Source organism: Ovis aries, chromosome 2 (genome assembly GCF_016772045.2).
Source record: "Ovis aries strain OAR_USU_Benz2616 breed Rambouillet chromosome 2, ARS-UI_Ramb_v3.0, whole genome shotgun sequence".
NCBI classification, from domain to species: Eukaryota; Metazoa; Chordata; class Mammalia; order Artiodactyla; family Bovidae; genus Ovis; species Ovis aries.
The window spans coordinates 120,255,594-120,276,587 of NC_056055.1; the positions used below are offsets into that span (position 1 = coordinate 120,255,594).

The following is a 20,994-nucleotide window of genomic DNA, read 5'->3' on the forward strand; positions in this document are numbered from 1 at the left end:
GAAATATTGACTGTTTAGAGTTGGGAGCTGAACAGAAAGAAAAAATGGAGTTCATATTCTTAGTATGTTTCATTTGCTTCCCTTTGATAACAAACTCATTAAAAAAAAACACAACACTCCCTCTCCCTGTCCTCATCTCTAAGAGTGTTTTTACTCTTTAAAATTTTTCTTTCAAGTCAGTCCAGACTCCTCTTGCTCATCATCCTTCATATGGATTGTCAGGTTATTATTCTCAATATTCAAAATCTATAGTTAGAGTGTGAAGTTTAAGTCCTATATATACAAAATTGTCTTTCTTTTATATACTCTCGAAGGTAGCAGTCTAATTTAGAAGGTTGTAGTTAGGAGGATGTAGTTGCTCAAATACTGGCTCTGCTACTCACTAATTTTGTAATCCTGATTGACTCCAAGCCTCTACCAGGGTGGTTTAAGGATTAAATATAAAATGTACATAGGAATTTAGCATAGCTCTTACAACAGAATAAATAGTAGCTACTAATATTTATACTTCATTGTTATTCCTTAATATTCATCCAAATATGACTTATACAGGGTTTATAATTTTTTCCAATCAAATTTATGTATCTATCCAAAACTTTCATTTCATTCAATGTCAAGGCCATCCTCCTTCTCTGCAGTTATCTGTATTAGTTTTCCAGGACTGCCGTATAACAAAGTATAACATGTTGAGTGGCTTGAAACGACAGAAATGTATTGTCTCACAGTTCTGGAGGCTTTAGTCCAAAATCAAGGTTTCGGCAGGGCCGTGATCTCTCAGAAACCTGAAGGTTAACCTTGTTTGCCCCTTCCTGGGATCTGCCTTACAATCTTGGATTTTCCCTGGTTTGCAGCTGCTGCACTTTAGTCCCTCCACTTCTACCACGCATGTCTGTGATTCTCTGTGTGCTCTCTTCTCCTCTCTTTATGAGGACACCAGTCATGTTGGATTAAGGACTAACTCTATTCTAGTTCATCCTCAATGTAATTAATTACATCTTCTAAAGACTTATTTCCAAGAAAGGTCAACATACCCTCTGGGTGGACACATTCAATCTACAGCTGTATCCAATAGATGTTAATTCCTCCATTCTTTCCTGAAGTTATTATTAACCTTGAAAGTTATTTTCTAGTTTTTCTAATACCTTATCCCATCCATAGTTAATCTCACTCTACGTATTTTCTATCTTGTGTCCTTTGGATTTATCCCTCTTATTCCCAGAATGACTATTTCTCCTGACTACAGTATAATATTTTAAAAAGTACTGGCCATTAGTCTCATTTGTTTTCATCTTCAACTCTTTTGTTAGATTAATATTCCTGAAAGCTACTTATACATTCTTCTGTTTATTCACTTACTCTTTTATTCGATAAGCATTTACTGGACATGTTGTTGGGCTTCCCTGGTAGCTCAGTTGGTAAAGAATCCTCCTGCAATGTAGGAGACTCCAGTTCAGTTCTTGGGTTGGGAAGATCCCCTGGAGAAGGGACAGGTTACCCACTCCAGTATTCTTGGGCTTCCTTCGTAGCTCAGTTGGTAAGGAATCCGCCTGCAATGTGGGAGAGCTGGGTTCAGTCCCTGGGATGGGAAGATCTCCTGGAGGAGGGCATGGCAACCCACTCCAGTATCTTTGCCTGGAAAATCCCCATGGACAGAGGAACCTGGGGGGCTACAGTCCCTAGGGTCACAAAGAGTTGGACATGTTGTGTGTGTCAGACACTGTTCTACGTTCACAATGCAGAGAGAAATTAAATGTGTTCTCCTTCATGAAATGTATAGCCTGGTAGTGTTTACTTGTAAACAAACAATAGACAGATTTTTGCAGGTATTTTGCTAGGTGTATGGATAAGATAAAATCAGAGCACAGAGAAACATGTGGGAAAGGGTTAAGTCAAGAAAACCCTCCTAGAGGAAAAAGCGTTGCTCACACCAAGAATTCATATGCCCTCTCTTTTCCTTACTAATATGACATGTTTGCCCTCCTCTCCATGCCTCTTTTAGGTGGTTCCTGCTCCCATTCCAGGCAATCTTCCTTACCTCCACTATCTCAAAGAGTTTGCATTTTTCAAGACCTACTTTAGACCCCACTTTTATTCACTCTCCTCAGATAATTTCAGCTCATCTTGATCTCATCATTTAGATTTCTTACCCATAACTTCTCAAACCTAGAATATACAATGAGCTTTCTTGACTAATTGTGGTCATTGGAGAAATAACTGGATAGAAGATAATTTATGTTTAGATAGTCCTTAGTAAATATTTGTTTTTATATTGCATGATTTTATATATGCATGATTTTGTAAACTTCCTTCTTATTTACTCAAGTAAAAGTTTTTCTGGAGTAGGATATATGTCTTTTACTTTTGTAACTCTCTGGGATATGGTCAAACACGGACCCTTGATATATACTTATCTAATGTATGAAAATGGATTTGAATGGATTTGCTAGGTATAAAATATAAAAAGTGAATTTCTAGTACAGCTATTTAATATCTTATTTCTTACTGTTTTCTAAATCATAAACTGGCATCCAGATAAACTGGAAGCTCATTGTCTTTCAAGCTAAATGTTATACAATACAACAATTTTTGACTTCCTAAAGTGTCAAGGGAGCATAATCCAGAATTCTGTATCTAATTTTGAGGAATGGTATTTTAATTCAGTTGTGCTGAATTTCCAAATGGCTGTTGAACTGGACCTGGAAAAACACGTTTCTATTTCATCACAGTGTTGCCAGACTTAGTCATTGGTGGCAGCTGATTGCTCCTGTGCTGCGGCGCGCGCTGTCCTGGCTTCTGCGCTGTTGGTCAGCTCCATCCGCTGACGAGCCGCATCCCTGCGCCCCTCTTAGGCACCCACCTAAAGGCATCGGGAGGTTTAGAAACAAGAGTGCTGTTGTTTGACTCTCAGACAGGAGAACACATGCCAAAGAAATGAAAACAGGAAGAAATGAGTGAGAGGAAGTGCCCATGCTCCTTTAGACCCATCCCAGCCAGTTGGCAGAAAGAAGAAGTTACATGCCAGTAAGTGAGCCAGGAGTGACAATATTATACAGCTTGGAAGTGAATTTTTGGAAGAAACCATTTTGGATACTAGTTTTGGCCCTTTAAAAATACCTGAAAAGGATTAAATTAAAATAAATAAGGACATTTATAGGACGCTTTTGACTTCTCAGACCTCTAGCCTAGATGAAGTGCCCCTCTTAAATATCCCACAACAACCTGGCTTTGCATCTAGCTTTATACTTAAAGAACTAAGTCCTGCTAGTCCATTGCTGGAGTGATTCCCTAACAAGTCTGTGAGCTTCTTGAGGATGGGGAGGAATTTGCTACCTTATCTCTGTAGTCCCAGTGTTTGGCAAAATAACAGATAGATAATAAATATTTGTTAAATAAATAAACTCTATTATCAAAATGCATATTTTATGCTATTCTGATGTTTGTTTCAAGAGTCAGTGCGTTTGCTTTATAATTTAAAGCTATCTTAATGTTGAAGCTATTGGATGACTAAAACATCCAAGGAAGCCTGAAACATGCAGAGAGGAGCAGATGGACTGTGGAGGCTCAATGGATGGTGTAAACTGTGGCTGTCCACTCTCTCACTGATACGCATTTAGACTGTCCTAGAGTTTGAAATACATGTTCTTACCAAATAGGACTTTCAAGGACCGCTAAAACATAATCAATCTACTCACAAATTAATGCCTTTTGGAATTCTGCATTCCTTTCACTCCTAGCTTACTTGAAGTCTGCTTTTATAAATTTAACTTTTTCTCCCAAATGATTGAAGATTGTTTTTGTGTGGGATCCTAGGAATCCCTCAGGTTGTTATTCCTGAGAATTCTAGTTAATTGAAATAAATAGCACTAGACAGAGGTCTCTCCAACACACAGAAGAAGATTTCCAGGATATGAAACAATAATTCAAAAGGGCCTGGGGCTCATATAGGTCAAGGAGAAAGTAGGATGAAGTTTATAAAAATCTCAATGTGTATGCAAATTTTCCAAAATGAATTCTTGAAATATACATTTGAGCAAACTTACTTTTTCTCCTACAAGAAAGTTTCATTACCTTTTTCAGCTTCTATGTATTTTGATTGTTTGGGGCAACGAAGCTGGACTCCAAATGTCTCATCCTACGACTTAAACTGTGTTGTGGTACTAGACAAGTATTCAGTAAAACTTTTTCGATAAATATATATTGACTAAATGGGTTAAATAATGCCTCTATTCATTTTTGGATTAACTTATTTGGATTAAATCTTTCCCAATGAAATCTTTCTCTTCGTATCAGGTGGCCAAAGTATTGGAGCTTCAGCTTCAGTATCAGTCCTTCCAGTGAATATTCAGGAGTGATTTCCTATAGGATTGACTAGTTTCATCTCCTTGCTGTCCAAGGGACTCTCAAGAGTCTTCTTCAGCACCACAATTTAAAAGTATCAATTCTTCAGTGCTCAGGCTTCTTTATGATCCAGCTCTCATATCCAAACATGACTACTGGAAAAACCATAGCCTTGACTAGATGGACATTTGCTGGCAAAGTGATGTCTCTGCTTTTTAATAAGCTGTTTAAGTTGGGCATAGCTTTCCTTCCAAGGAGCAAGTGTCTTTTAATTTATATGGCTGCAGTCACCATCTGCAGTGATTTTGGAGCCCAAGAAAATAAAGTCTGTCACTGTTTCCATTGTTTCCCCATCCATTTGCCATGAAGTGATAGGACCAGATGCCTTGATCTTAGTTTTTTGAATGTTGAGTTTTAAACCAACTTTTTCACTCTTCTCTTTCACCCTGATCAAGAGGCTCTTTAGTTCCTCTTTGCTTTCTGCCATTAGAGTGGCATGTAATATCTGCATATCTGAGGTTGTTTATATTTCTCCTGGAAATCTTGATTCTAGCTTGTAGTTCATCCAGCCTAGCATTTCACATGATGTACTCTGCATAGAAGTTAAAAAACAAGGTGATGATATACAGCCTTGTCATATTCCTTTCGCAGTTTTGAACCAGTCAGTTGTTCCATGTTCTAACTGTTGCTTCTTGACCCATATACAGGTTTCTCAGGAGACAGATATGGTGCTCTAGTATTCCCATCTCTTTAAGAGTTTCCCATAGTTTGTTGTGATCCACACAGTCAAAGGCTTTCATATCATCAATGAAGCAGAAGTAGATGTTTTTATGGAATTTCCTTGCTTTTTCTGTGATCCAACTAATGTCGGCAAATTGATCTTGTTTCCTCTGCCTTTTATAAATCTGGCTGTTCATCTGGAAGTTCTCAGTTCACATACTGCTGAAGCCTAGCTTGAAGGATTTTGAGCATAAACTTACTAGCATGCGAAATGTTCAAACTAAGGGACAATTGGAGAAGGAAATGGAAACCCACTCCAGTGTTCTTGCCTGGAGAATCCCAGGGATGGGGGAGCCTGGTGGGCTGCACAGAGTCGGACACGACTGAAGCGACTGAGCAACAGCAGCAGCATCACTCATTCTTTCTTCCTTTATTTGTCATATCCTAGTATATTTCATCCCACCTGAAAGTGAAGGATCATATTTTATCTTTTCTTATACATTCATGAGTAGAGAAATTGAGGCACATTTTCCTTTAACAAACAGCCTAATTAATCTTTTTGTTCAACCTAAGTCTTACCCTCCACATCAGCAAATGTTTTACATTCTTGTCTTCTGATCTCAGCATCTGCTAACCCATTGCATTAGCCCAAAAATGTGTTCCATAGCTATCTGGGATTGAACAAATAATAAAAATTATTTCGAAAACTCTAAATCTTTCAACAGATGTTTTAAGAAAATAATGTGTTCCTTTCCTCTATATACTTTTTATAGTCATCATGTTTTAAGAACTTAAAATATGAAATAAAGAGAAATTTAAAAAATTGTAATCTAAAACTAAAAGGACTAGTATTGAATAATTATTAATAACTATGAATAGTTTAAAGCTTTTGAAATTGTAATAAAGCTTGTCCCTGTTCACATTTTCTCTACATAAGGGTATTTTAATTTCTTCTCCACTCATTTACTTATTTGGAGAAGGAAATGGCAACCCACTCCAGTATTCTTGCCTGGAAAACTCCAGAGGAGCCTGGTGGGCTACAGTCCATGGGGTCGCAAAGAGTTGGACACGACTGAGAGGCTAGCATTTAGTTATTTAGGATAGTAACTTCTCAGAAGCACGTGGCTTTACAGGTCAAATTCCTAGATTCCATGAAAAAAAAATTTTTTTTTTCTTATCCAGACATAGGATAATGAAATATCACTAGGTTAGTTTTGTATTTTGCTAAAGAAATTTGAAATTGATGTTCCTTCTCTATGTAGTAAAAGTTTATCGGAGAAGAAATGGTTATCTTGCTTGTTGATCTTCTCAGCCTCCTTCCCTCCCCCTCTGCTTCTCCCTTTTTCTCCTCCTCCTCCTCTTCTTCGTGCTCCTTCTGTCTTTGCTCTTCTTGTCTATTGTTCTCCCTACAAGCACAGAAATTTTACAATGAATGACTTTGTTGTACATCTAGACATTTATTAAGAAAACTTCCCAGGAAAGGCCACAACTTCTCTTTCTGTTCCTGAATATTCCTGGAGCATTTGTCCTCTGTTGAGACTGATGTTGAGGCTTGACCCTTAAATAAAGTGACTTCTATACAGTAATGTGCATTACAGTAGGTAAGCTGAACATGAAATTAAAGAGATAGATTTATATTCTGAAATGATGGTAAGGGAATACCAGAAAGAAAGGTAAAAAACATTTCATTCCTGTTCTTCAGAGAAATTACCTTCTAATTTTTAGTAGCTACAAAATAGACATAAATTAAGTCTTGGTGATAGTGATAGTCACTCCGTCATGTACAACTCTTTGCGACTCCATGGGCTCTAGTCTGCCAAGCTCCTCTGTCCATGGAATTCTCCAGGCCAAGAATACTAGAGTGGGTTGCATTCCTTTCCGTGATCCTTGGGTATCAAACCCAGGTCTTCATTGCAGGCAGATTCTTTACCATCTGAGCCAAGGGTAGACCAGGACAAAAGTGGGTATGAAGGATTCTAGTTCGGGTCTCTAGATATACTCAAGTGGATAAACATAGAAGTTATGTCTTCAGAGTGAAAGCGCTAGAAATGGGTTTCAGAAGTTAGCTCGAGAGGTAATGGTGCACAAAGAGATAGCTCCTTCAGGTTCACTTTCAGTTAAGTTCAGTTCAGTAGCTCAGTCATGTCCAACTCTTTGCAACCCCATGAATCACAGCACGTCAGGCCTCCCTGTCCATCACCAACTCCCGGAGTTCACCCAAACTCATGTGCATCAAGTCGGTGATGCCATCCAACCATCTCATCCTCTGTCACCCTCTTCTCCTCCTGCCCCGAAAAAAGCCTCTTGAGGAAAGTGAAAAAGTTGGCTTAAACCTCAACATTCAGAAAACGAAGATCATGGCATCTGGTCTCATCACTTCATGGGAAATAGATGAGGAAACAGTGGAAACAGTGGCAGACTTTATTTTGGGGAGCTCCAAAATCACTGCAGATGGTGATTGCAGCCATGAAATTAAAAGACGCTTACTCCTTGGAAGGAAAGTTATGACCAACCTAGATAGCATATTGAAAAGCAGAGATATTACTTTGCCAACAAAGGTCCGTCTAGTCAAGGCTATGGTTTTCCAGTGGTCACGTATGGATGTGAGAGTTGGACTGTAAAGAAAGCTGAGCGCCGAAGAACTGATGCTTTCGAACCATGGTGTTGGAGAAGACTCTTGAGAGTCCGTTGGACTGCAAGGAGATCCAACCAGTCCATCCTAAAGGAGACTAGTCCTGGGTGTTCTTTGGAAGGACTGATGCTAAAGCTGGAACTCCAATACTTTGGCCACCTGATGCGAAGAGTTGGCTCATTGGAAAAGACCTTGATGCTGGGAGGTTCATTTTAGACACTTCAAAATACTTTAGAATCATCGGTAGTAAAATGAATGTGGTCAAAGAACCACTGAGAACTGTGGAATGTTCAGCTCAGTGTAAGAGCAAGTTCAGTTTAGCTAGAGTGAGGGCAGTGAGTAAAGAACAAGCCAATAAAGAATGAAGTAGAAGGAATAACTGACTACAGTGATGTTTAGATTTTCTCTAGAAGCCTGAATATTCCTCTGCATGAGAAAAGATAGGAAAAGAAGGCGAAATGCACCTGCAAAGAAATCATGAGATACAGAGTTGTCTTGATTCTAACAGTCTTATTATATATAATATTTAATCTTATACTCTTTTGAACATACCATACTAGATATTCTCTTATAACAACAACTCTTTTTAGTCATACAATAACTCTACAATTATAAGACAACTACCACCTAAAGTGGCAAAAAACAAATAACAAATAAATAAATAAAGAAGTAAACTCAATATAACTAAATAATAATTTAAAAATTAATTCAACAGATATTTAATAAGCATATACTATGATCCTGACTACTATTCTAAAATCCCAGGCTATATCAGGATATATCAATGGACAAGTCAGAATAAATGATATCTGTCCTTATAGAGCTATAAATCTATCACAAGGAGGGAAAAAATAGACAAAAATACAGTCATATAGTAGGTTCAAAAGTGCTAAATACCACATTAAAGAAAAATAGAGCAGGGATTGTTGGATGGAGAGAGACATGGGTTTGTGTGTGGTAGTTTTCAATTTTTTGTAAAGTGGTCAGGGTAGCTTCATGGAGAAAGTGACATTTGAGTTAAAAGTAAAGGAAATGAAGGAAATCTTTAATGTGGATACTATACACTTCTCAGGATTTGCTACTTACTTATCTCCAGATACTCCATGACCGCAGTCTCAGGAGATAAATTTATATCTATGACTACATAAAACTCATGATAGTACCCATATGAAGAGAGAAAGGGCTAGGCAGATTTTTGATTCTCTTCTTTATTTTAAGCAATGTCATTGCTGGGATAGATTAAGTACCCAGACTTCATCCAACACAATTCAAAACCTTTCATGCATTTAGGCAAGCAGACACATTTTGCATGGCACAGATTTTACTTAATTATTCACTTAGGGTTAATATAATATTTGAGAATAGGACTAGAATTTGCTAGAGATGTTATTACTAACGTTTCTAGTGTATTCAATATAAGGCAGGCTCAATTCTTTTTGTGGTGTTTTTACAGCTATTCATTATTGAGCCTTGTGTTTGGAGAAAAAAAATCTATGTCAAATGGATTAACAGACTGAAAGTTGGTTTTCCAGACAAAACCATAGATGAGCATTGCATGAGCATTCTGTGCCGTTTTAGTATCACATTTTGGCCACAGTTATTTAGATTTCCCAATGATACATGGAAAGCTAAGTAGTACCCAATATAAAAGTTTCCTTTGTATTTTTTCCATTTTAAGTAAAGGAAAAACAGCAGCTTTACTAGTTAACTAAAAAGCCCTTGGACATGAGACAGAAAACTTTCATGATTGTATTGAAGAAACTACCTTTGTACAGTTTATCTAATCTCATTTTATCTGTACTTCTGTGTTTCACTGAAATACTGTGTTTTGGTTGTCTTCTTTTTACTTTCTCAAATTTCAAGATAAGTTTTCATAATTGATTGTTATTATGTTGCTTTAGAATATTAAGTATGTTACTTGGTGGGAAAGAAATTCAACTCAGCTTAAATAATCATTGAGAGGTGACTTTATTCAATTGTAAGAAAAATATAGAGAAGGACACAAGAAAGTAATAATTTGTGTAATCATCCTAAACGGAGATTTAAATTCAGATGGTTTATTGGAAAGTAAAAATCTGTAAGTGGATTGAAGTAACAAAAGATGCAAAACTTCACAGGTCTGCTTCTTACTCACCTCTCCACCCGCTCAGACCTGGAGGCTGAGGTGGAAAAGTATTGTCAAAGTATGTGACACGACCCCCTCAGCTATCTCTGGTGGCCTCATACGAATCTAATTTTTTAAATGTGAGGGATCAAACAGGGAAAGAGAGATGATCAGTGCAGAGCTGTTGGCACTGCGTCAGAAGGGTCTGAAGGAAGGACTCAACACTCTAACCTCTTTGGCTCTCTCTTGTGATGATAAACAGTGCTTGAGAGCAGAAGGAAGGGAGAGATTTCCTTGGAAGATTCTCCAGAACGGAGTCCAGCAGCTGGGGCTCTGCTGTGCATTGCTAAAGGCAGCATCTGTGGTTTGGTCCATAGGGACCAGAGAGGCTGCCCTGCTGCATTCTCTTTGCCCCGTAAAGCATTCTCTGCCCACTTCAAGGGGCCACCAGCTGACTCTGCCACGATTCTAACCCTGCAAAAACTTTTGCAATTACAGAAACTTTAAATAATGTCAGCCCAGACTTCCATAACCTCCAAAGGGACCTAGACCAAGTGGGCCAGGAAGGCTGTGTGTTCGTCACTCAGTCATGTAGCACATTAGGCTCCTCTGTCCGTGAAATGCTCCAGGCAAGAATACTGGAGTGGGTTGCCATTCCCTTCTCCAGGGGATCCTCCCCACCCAGGGACTGAACCCAGGTCACCCGCTTTTCAGGTGGATTCCTTACTGTCTGAGCCACCAGGGAAGCCAAGGAAGGCTGAAGGACTGTTATTAACTTAAAATTTTTTTGTTTCAAAATATGAGCTGCTATGACACAAGTCTAGATGTCAGCGGTACACTTAGCAAGAACCACCAAGTGACCCATTTCCCTTTCCTTCAAAATAGAGGTCCATAGTACACATCCTGATTATGTAACGTTGGGTATGAAGATTACCGAGATGAATACATGTCTGGCTCCCAAGGAGCTCACAGTCTAGTGAGATACAACGATCTGAAAAAACACTTCTCTGAATAAAATATTTAAAATTTCTGTGATAGATGAGCATATTATTTCTTCAAGAAAGTTCTTCAGTCAGTGTCTACAGAATGTCCAGCATAGGCTTAGGAAGGTTTATTTTGTGTATTTTTCAAAATTTTTAGGTAAAGCCCAATAATTTAATATTAAAAATAGAACTGCATCTCTCCTGAACAGTCAAAGGTTTCAATAAGGCCATTTCTATTCACACTTTTTTACACAAGTATAATTATAAAGAAATGTAGCCATAGGGTGTGGCCCATAGTTGTCAAACAGCAATTCTGATGGCTGAGTTTTTAATTGTTTATTATAATAAGATGGTGGATTTGGTCTGCCATCTAGTGATTAAGAACTGAATTCTTACAGCCAAATTCCAAAGCACCTAAACTTTGTGAGAAGACAAATCTTTGAGGATGTTTGAGAAACACAGAACAACTGAGTTACTCTCAAACAAAACATGGTCAGATAAAATATATCTCTTCTCTCTTAAGAGATCAGTGCCAAGACGTTTGTGACAATGACTTTGCAATGGATTGGTTCAGTTTGTTGGAACATTTGGTAAGAGTGAAAGAAACATGTAGCTTGGAAGATAAAATTTCTGGAAGTTACAACACGATGAGAGATTACAAAATAATGGCAATATAATCAGATATCTATCAGTCCTCCTCAATTATAGGAAAGTTTAAAAAAATATAAACGGAGAAAAAATACAAGTGTCAAAGTACTTTTGGTTTTGGAGGGCTTTTTCAGATTTTATAAGAAATGATTTTTAAACTTCTGGGCCTTCAATAAAGGCTAATGTCAGCTTGCATTAGTTTTATGATTCTATAGAGGAATCAGGAGGATGGTATTGACCCTCTCAGAATGTCATATAAAAATTCTTAGTTATTTTTAATAATATTGTCATTCATAAAATGATTATGTCATGACTGCTTCACTGCAAATTGGCTGCAATTTTGCTTCCTCTATTTTACTTTTCTTTTCATTTAAATAAACATCTATGTAGAAAACAGAAAAGACAACATAATCATAAGGTACACAACTGCCATGTACAGACTTGAGAACTGCAAGCCACCCTGTACTTTCCACCCAGGGTTTCTTTGTACATGTCTTTCATTCAGACACAAACAATGAGAGTTCACTGAGTTTTTGTGCCTTCTGGGATGTGCATGGATTCTGTGCGGGGGAAGAGAAGGCAGGGTTTAGCAGCGAATGTGGGTTTTCATCTCCTTGCCATTTAAAAGCATTCCAACTAACTTTCCACATCATCCTAAATTTAATTATAAATCCTCACGGGGGAATGGACCAGTGATGACTCAGAGTATAAAACTAACTTTTAACATTGTCATTTAAAGTAAGATAGTGGCCCACTTCTTTGTCAGTTGGATTGAGGTCAAAACTGTTTTAAGCTTTCAGGAAGAAACTGACCTATGAAAGAGTCTGTCCTTTTATCCCAACCCTGAAGGAGACACAGAGAGCAGAATAACTCACCCCTGAAGAGGCTCTCACACATTTTAATGATATTTAATCAACAACATCATTGTATGTCGTCTTGTTGTTTGTTTTCCATATTCTCTATTTCCCCATTTATGATTGTTTCACCAGTGAAATTGAGATCCACTTCACAATGATAGTATATATTTTTGAGAGCAGAATGCTTTTAATATTTTGCATATGCAGTACTAGGCACATGCCAACTTCAGTCAGTTCAGTTCAGCCGCTCAGTCGTGTCCGACTCTCTGCGACCCCATGAATCGCAGCATACCAGGCCTCCCTGTCCATCACCAGCTCCTGGGGTTCACTCAGACTCATGTCCATCGAGTCCGTGATGCCATCCAGCCATCTCATTCTCTGTCGTCCCCTTCTCCTCCTGCCCCCAATCCCTCCCAGCATCAGAGTCTTTTCCAATGACTCAGCTCTTCGCATGAGGTGGCCATCGTACTGGAGTTTCAGCTTTAGCATCACTCCTTCCAAAGAAATCCCAGGGCTGATCTCCTTCAGAATGCCCACTTAACCCTCTGTAAATACATGTGAACACTTTTGCCTCCCAGGATGTGGCGAGGGAGAAGCAAGCAAATTGAACTTGTGGTGTATCTCATTTTCAGCCAATGGCACTTAGTCCTTGTGATTAGATATTTCTGTCTTAATCATGAAACTTAATGAACAAAAGTATTTTTTTGTACTTAATGCACTAGCCCAATGGACTATGGGTGTGAATCCATTTCTATGGAAATTGTGTTTTATGGAAACATTCACCTTGAAACTACATTGTTTCAAAGTGACTTTTCATCTACAAGTAGCATTTCTTTTTTGAGGTACTATTTTCTTATGTTTTCAAAATAGTTCCGCAGAAAAGCATGTTAAAGCTAGATACTTATTTTCTCCTTCCTTGAGCATGCCTATAGTAACACTGGATAGACAGAGCCAATTTTATTTTACTGATGAGCTACATAGTATGTGATAAACATCTGTTGGTGAAGATTAGACAGATTAGAAATTTTGTGCTTTTCTTATGTATAGCACAAAAGCCAGGATGTGGTGTCATGCTTTGAAAACAATTTTCCATTTACCAAATATCTGTGATGAGAGACTAAATATGTGAGGCAAAGTATTCCATAAAGCAGTGAGAAGACCGTTATCCAAGAAAAGCTTTCTGAAGTTATGAAGATGGATATTTAGACTAATGTCTCTTTAAACTGAAATCATTTCTGTCTGTAGTTCTGTATTAGCATTTGACTATATTTATTGTGAAAGATATGTAAATGTTACTAAATGTAACTATTTTTTCAAAAACGTATTGTAAATGCATTTAAAAAATTTTTAGTTTTATTTTTGTAAAGTAGTGGTACAATTTTAGTGAACCATAATTTAGATTCACTCATTCATTCATGTCCACCCTTTGAAAAAGTACTTGTTGAATGTTGATTCTATGCAAGGTATGATGTCAAGCTTTAGAAATACCATGCTGAGCAAGATACACTAGTTCTCACTTTTATATTGCCTGGTGGTGGAAATAAGAAAATAAACAAGTAAAAATAAATTTAAAAATGCTAATTGTGATAAACCTTATAAAAGCAGTCATTTTTGCCTAGAGGTTCCATTTTAGTAAATGTTTAATTATCTTGCTTATAATACAAAATGAATGAATCGATGGGTGGATGGATGAATGAGTTGTTTAAAGCTTTCTATAAAGCATATCAATCGGATAAAGAAAGTCTACTTTTAGAGATTAGAGAAGCATTGTGGGAGGCAGGTAGCAAACTGTGATAGTGAGCTACTGGAGTTGGAGTTGAGGAAGGGAAATGCAGTGTCAGGCAAAAGGGATCAAGTTGTATTGATTCCTTTGGGAGGAAGGGACTGGAGGACTTTTAGGCTTTAAAAAGGAGCTTTGAATTTAAGTAATTGGAAATGAAAGGAATTAAGCAAGGATCTATGATCCACATTGTGTTTTAAAATACTATAGTTTTGTTTCTTGAGAATCACAATGTTAAAGATGTATGTGTTTATTTTATAGTAAATGTATAATAGAATTGCTATGTGTATAAAAGTGCATATATATTTCCAAATCTGCATTAAATTTTAATCCAAATATAGAAAAGTATTTGGCAGATATTAAATAGGTTACCATGTTGTCTTGGTCCTGACTTAGTTAATTTCGATACAAAGATAATTAATGCATTGGCTGTATAAGCTTTTCATTTCCACTACAGTTTAGGAAACTACTTTCAAATGTTTAGCGGAAATCCACTCCATGAATGGGTAACCATTAGCTTTTTTTATCTTAATGTTTAAAGTGAATTTAAGTTTTTCTTCATGATATATGAATACTTATTGTTTTCTGTTGTGGGATTTACTAATGGAAAGTTTCAAGTCAGTTTAAAGTCACATAGGGTTCACCAAACACTGAAATTATGTATTCTGTTTAGGACTCTTCTTTTCCCCCTCTTTTCAAATGGTTTACTTTTATCCCTCAAACATGATCTTACGTTGCTTGATTATTTGTATCTTCAAAAATGATTTTGGTAAGCACTCTGATTTAGTATACTTTGGATCATTTTCCCTGCCCCCATCATGCTACAATATGTTTCATAGTAATTTAATTGTGAATTACATGTTTGTCTTTAAATACTCATGGAGCAAGCTCATTTGTGTTTGGCTCCTTAGGAGGCTACCACTTAGCCCAGATATTTTAGAACCCACAAGATAAGTTACCTTCCTAAATATTTCCCGGATTCTGAAATTTCAGGTCACTAACCTCTTTTTTTTTCTTCTTATTCTAGAAGGATATGGTGAAGAAATAGCCTGCACCCAGAATGGTCAGATGTACTTAAACAGGGACATTTGGAAACCCGCCCCTTGCCAGATCTGTGTCTGTGACAATGGCGCCATTCTTTGTGACAAGATACAGTGCCAGGATGTGCTTGAATGTGCTGACCCCGTAACTCCCCCTGGGGAATGCTGTCCTGTCTGTCCACATACAGCTGGAGGTGGCAATACCAATTTTGGTAAGAATGCATAAGGCCAACTCAGAATTTGTCCAGTGACTTATCTTTATAGTTACAGTGTTTTTTGCTCTCAGAATTCAGCAACCCAAGAGAATAATTAAGCTGCTATTCAGTAGTCTTTGGCATAATAATTTCACTCACCCACTTTAATCTAACAGTAATGAAAAGAAAGTTATTTCTTCTTAAGTGAGGAATTTTTTGGGCTGCATTTAAGTGTTTATGTCTGATTTGAGAATTCCTTGTACTACTTATGATGTTCTTTTGTTACCCTATCCATGCTCGTGCCTCCAAGATGTTTGTTGGTTTTCTATGAAGTCCATTAATGTCTAAGAGGAGATCTAAAAACACATTTCTCTTCCCTGTGCCAACATTACCCTTGGAAATGGAGTAATAATTTCTAATGTAATTTAGTGCCACAGCACCCTGTGTTACACAGGTTCATAAATGCAGAATGCTTTTAATATTGGCTAAGAGAAACAAGAGAATGGAATGGGTTTTCTGGAGAAAACAATAATATAAATTATTGGTTCTTAAAGCTTCTTTTTTGGAGAAAAGTGTCTGTGTTTAACAAAGACTGTATTTGAGTATACATGTTAGAAAACTTACATATAAGAGAAACAAGTTCATGGTTATCTATTTTAGTGAACCAGACAAGATTAATATTAAACTTTTGGGTTATTTGTTTTAGCAGTCATGAATGGAGGCTTGCATGCACCCTCGTCAAGACAGTGTCAAGGCTTTATTTTTTCCCCTAAATTTCACTGTAAATAACAGAAAATATAATGAAGTGCTCAAAAGTATTTTCACGGAAACATTACACAGTAATTTACCAATTAGCCTCTTGAATATCATTCAACAGTAACAGTTGGCCTGGAATAAATACCCAAACTTAACTTTTAGCCATGTAATAAGAAAGATCCCACTTCAGTATTCTTGCCCGGAGAATCACGCGGACAGAGGAGCCTGGTGGGCTACAACAGGTGGTCTACATACTACATAGGGTCGCAAAGAGTCAGACACAACTGAAGCAACTTAGCATGCACACAGTAAGGAAGATATAATGGGAGGAATGATAAACAAGGCACTAAAGGGCTACCTGCAGTGGATATGATCTGCACAGAATCCCCGGGAGTAAAGCAAAATTAAACCTGTGGGGATAAGTGCATGTTGAGACAATGGTAGCAACAACAACAACAAAAAAAGAGCAAAATACACAACCTCCTGCAAATATTTAAAAAAAAGAGAGAGAAAAATACATGACTTCCTGAAAATAGGTGATTTAGGAAAGCCCAATTTATTCCATGATGGATAATTTTAAAAAGTACTGACAACAGTGTTGATACGAAGATACTATAAGGCAAAGATGAGACCGTTTAACTAAACATATGAGATAAAGAACACACCAATAAATATATCATCACAGGACAGATGAAAATTCTGACCAACCCTTATTTCCATTATTACAGAACAATTGAACATTATTAATTGCACCTGAACAAACAATTAGACAAGAACAAGAAGTTAGAAGTTTAGGTATTAGAAAAGAGGAGGTTAAATGATCAATTAATAGAAAATATAATTGTGTACTTACTTAAGGAATGGAGTAAGAAAATGCTACAAAACAATTTAGTAAGATAGTGCAATATAAAACTAACAAATTAATAGATATACTGTATACAATTACTTCATAGAATGTATGTGTGTTAGTCGCTCAGTCATGTCCGACTGTTTGTGAAGCTCTGGTCTGTAGCTCTCCAGGTTCATCTGTCCATGGAATTCTCTAGGCAAAAATACTTGAGTGTGCTGGCATTCCCTTCTCCAAGGGATCTTCCCAACCCAGGGATTTGAACCCTGGTCCCCAAAATTGCAGGCAGATTCTTTACCATCTGAGTCACCTATATATTGCTATTATAAATATTATATTTTTATTGCTATTATTCATTCTATGAATATTAATGAATAATAGGAATAACTATATATATTTGTATATTACTTCATAGAATGAGTAATAGGAATAAAAATATCTCATTTATAGTAGCAATATATAGGATAAAGGGGTTAAGGATAAACAAAACAAAATATTTAAGATATATCTGAAGAAAACTTTAGAACACTACTAACTCAAATAATGACTTTAATACATGTAATGTTCCATTATGTTCTTGGTTAGGAAGACTAAAAGAAAATCAATAATAGTGACCTCTGATGAGAAGTGAAATGTGGGACATAGAGAAAAGGGGACAAGGAAAATTTTCACTGTACAATCTATACCTTTATTAATATAATTTAGGTTTTAAAAAAATCATGTGAATGAATAACCTACTCAAAAAAGTATAAAAACCAAAAATAGGGAATACTGATTGAAGATAATTAGTTACAATTTTAATAGTTAATTTTTTTCTATATAAAGGTTGTGAAGAATATTCAAATGTCAGAATTTTCCTAAGGGTACATTATTTTGCCTCTTATGAAAATATTGGTGCAAAATAATTTGGATTTCTATCTACTGGTGACAGGGAAAGCTTTTTAAATTAAATTCTGACTCTATAAAAATTATTGAAATAAATATTGAGATTCTTAATAACTATGTATGCATAAAATAATATATTTATTCTTTTGTTTTTTATAGGAAGAGGAAGAAAGGTAAGTTTTACTTTGCATAGTTTCATTTTTGTAAATTTAAAAAATTCTAATGATATCTACATAATTCTGGCTTTGAAGAGTTTGAAAGCCCTTTGTAAAGTACCATACGAATATAACTATACGAGCATAGTTTAGCTACTTTGATTATAGATTATAGATCTCTATTTTCTTCACTTTAAAAATTTTTATTTATAGATGGTTCTTTCAGAAGGTTGTGAATCCTTAAGGGATTGAGACTATGTCATGTTAATCATATACCTTATATATAATAGAATAAGTGTCTAATTGCAATGCAGTAGACCCTGCAATAAATGTTTAATTGAATGAAGTAAGGAATGAAGAAAAGAAGAAAGAAATGGTGGGAGGGTATTTGTTCTACTTCAGTGGAATTGTGGTCGCTCTCCCATCAATTGAGAAGTAAAGATTTGACTGGGGCTTCCCTGGTAGCTCAGTTGGTAAAGAAACAGCCTGCAGCGCAGGAGACCCTGGTTTGATTCCTAGGTCAGGAAGATCTGCTGGAGAAGGGATAGGCTACCCACTCCGGTTTTCTTGGGCTTGCTGTGTGGCTCATCTGGTAAAGAATCTGCCTGTAATGTGGGAGACCTCGTTTTGATCCCTGGGTTGGGAAGATCCCCTGGAGAAGGAAAAGGCTACCCACTCCAGTATTCTAGCCTAGATAATTCATTGAACTGTAAAGTCCATGGGGTCGCAAAGAGTCAGACATGACTGATCGACTTTCACACACAAAGATTCAATTAAAATAATTAACTGAATGACTTGACACACATCGTCTCCCTTTCTCTCCTCTTCTTATTGAAGGACCCTGAAATCTAATCCCAGAAACAAGCATTACATTTAACAGGACAATAATGGGGTGTAGCCAAGACCTTGGTATACCGACTCAGTTTAGCCACTTGTTAACTGGACATGTGTGTGTTAGAGTCGCTCAGTCTTGTCCAATTCTTTGCAATCCATGGACTATAGCAGGCCAGGCTCCTCTGTCTATGGAATTCTCCAGGCAAGAATACTGGAGTGGGTGTCATTCTCTTCTTCAGGGCATCTTCCTGATCCAGGAATTGAATCCAGGTCTCCTGCATTGCAGACAGACTATCGTCTGAGTCACCAGTGATTGGACATGAGTGATCCCATTCAGTGAGAGAGTTCCATCCCGTTGGAAGTGTTCTTTGTTTTCTGGTAAAGTTGAAAAGTATGACATTTGCTCAGTCTTATCCAGATGGGATGGACACAGGAATTAAGAATGAAAATGAGGAGTCATCTCAATTTTCATGGGAGATATTCGACAGCAAATTTAAATTCTTTGCCTTTGCATGCAATGGAAATTTAGTAAATTAATAATTGTACAATTCAATGCAATACTTTCATGGTAAGCAAAAGTGATGTAATCAAGGGGAGGTCCTGGTCACTTTTTACATTTTTGGCTCAGAGGGCAATACCTTAAATTCATCTTATTTGTCATAAATATCAGTGAAGCTATTTATATGTCAATATATGTCAGAGGAGAAGGGCTGCAAATGCCAGCTCACATTTGGTTTACATTTGAAAGCTAAAAAATTATGAAACTTAAATGTTTGAATATAGCCTGCAAACAGATAGATAGGTGAATTAGTAGATAAATAGTTAAACAATCTGTGAAATAAAAAGGAATTGACTGTGAGAACTGCCTTGAGGTAATCAACTTAATTTGGGTAGTAATCATCCAGTTTACTGAGGGACAATTGTCAGGCTGTGTCGTCTAGTTTACTGCCTCTTTCCAAAGGTGGTGTGGGACAGCTTGGAGAAGGACATCCTCAAAGCAGCTGTTAATTTAACACATTCTAGCTACGTGCTTATCTTCATGTCTCTGCCATTTATTATCAAGTCATCAGAAATATGAGAGCAGAGCGATATTGTATAAACACACTTTGTGCTAGGTTTATATAATATTGATTTTTATTTATAATTTATTCATTCACTCATGTTAAGCACCAAATGATTACTGAACCTTTGTTAAAATCCTGTAGGAGGCAAATAATGCAGATGACGTGATGGTGGGAAAAATAACTGTGACTGCTTCTTGTGGTAAAGGCTCCTATAAAAGTGATGAGGCATATCCACATAGCATTAAGTGATGAGTAACAGATGAGAAGTAAAATTAAACTGTAATTCTCATCTGAACATGAATACTTGAATTTTATGTTTCCCAGGGGTATGAGAATCAAATTTAGTAAAGCTATCATTCCACATAAATTGATTTATTCAAAGCTCGTATTAACAAAATGACAAATATTTTCATTTTTGACTTATTTCCAAAATAAGAAATACATAGAATCATTAGATAAATTTGTTATCAAAACTTGATTATAGAACATTCAATCCCATATCAAGTATTGTGGAACAGTAGAAGGCTCGTTTTTCTAATTTTGGCTGAAATAATTTCTCCTCCCTTTTTACTTGTATTTCTAGACTTGTTCCAAAAAGGAATTATTCTCATGTATGTGTGTGCTTAGTTGCTCAGTCATGTCCAACTCTTTGTGACCCCATGGACTGTGGCCCGCCAGGCTCGTTGGTCCGTGGAATTCTCCAGGCAAGAATACTGGAGTGGGCTGCCATGCCCTCCTCCAGGGGATCTTCCCAACACAGGGATTGAACTCAGGTCTCCCTCATTGCAGGTGGATTCTTAACCATCTGAGCCACTAGAGTCCTTTATTTATTAGACACAGATTTACATACCCTCTCCCAACAAGTAAAATTCTCTTGATATTTCAAAGAAAGGTTTTTTAAACTCTTAAAAGGTTACTTTGTATTACTTTCTTGTTAAAAACAAAAAGATCTAGTCTAGAAGGTAGCAGAGGGAGGATGCAGAGATAAGCTTCTCTGCTTCGCTGCTCATGTGTGTTGGCCCCTGTTCCTCTAGTCTTTTTGTGGGTGTTTTTCAGTCTCTTGGGTTCTGCCTTGAGGGATCTGCCTGCCTCTGTAGAGCCATTTCCAATTCTTCTGAATTCTCAATTTATTCCTGACTTCCTGAGGATTAGCTACC

At 36.9% G+C, this 20,994-nt stretch overlaps 1 protein-coding gene across 1 annotated transcript in view; it reads left to right on the forward strand.

Moving 5' to 3' along the window:
• COL5A2 (collagen type V alpha 2 chain) overlaps positions 1 to 20,994 on the forward strand; it is a 148,978-nt gene that overhangs the window by 58,426 nt on the left and 69,558 nt on the right. The window contains exons 2-3 of the mRNA XM_004004513.5: positions 15,090 to 15,314; positions 17,944 to 17,957. Of these exons, the coding sequence (XP_004004562.1) occupies positions 15,090 to 15,314; positions 17,944 to 17,957 (239 nt within the window). The remainder of the gene's footprint in view (positions 1 to 15,089; positions 15,315 to 17,943; positions 17,958 to 20,994) is intronic.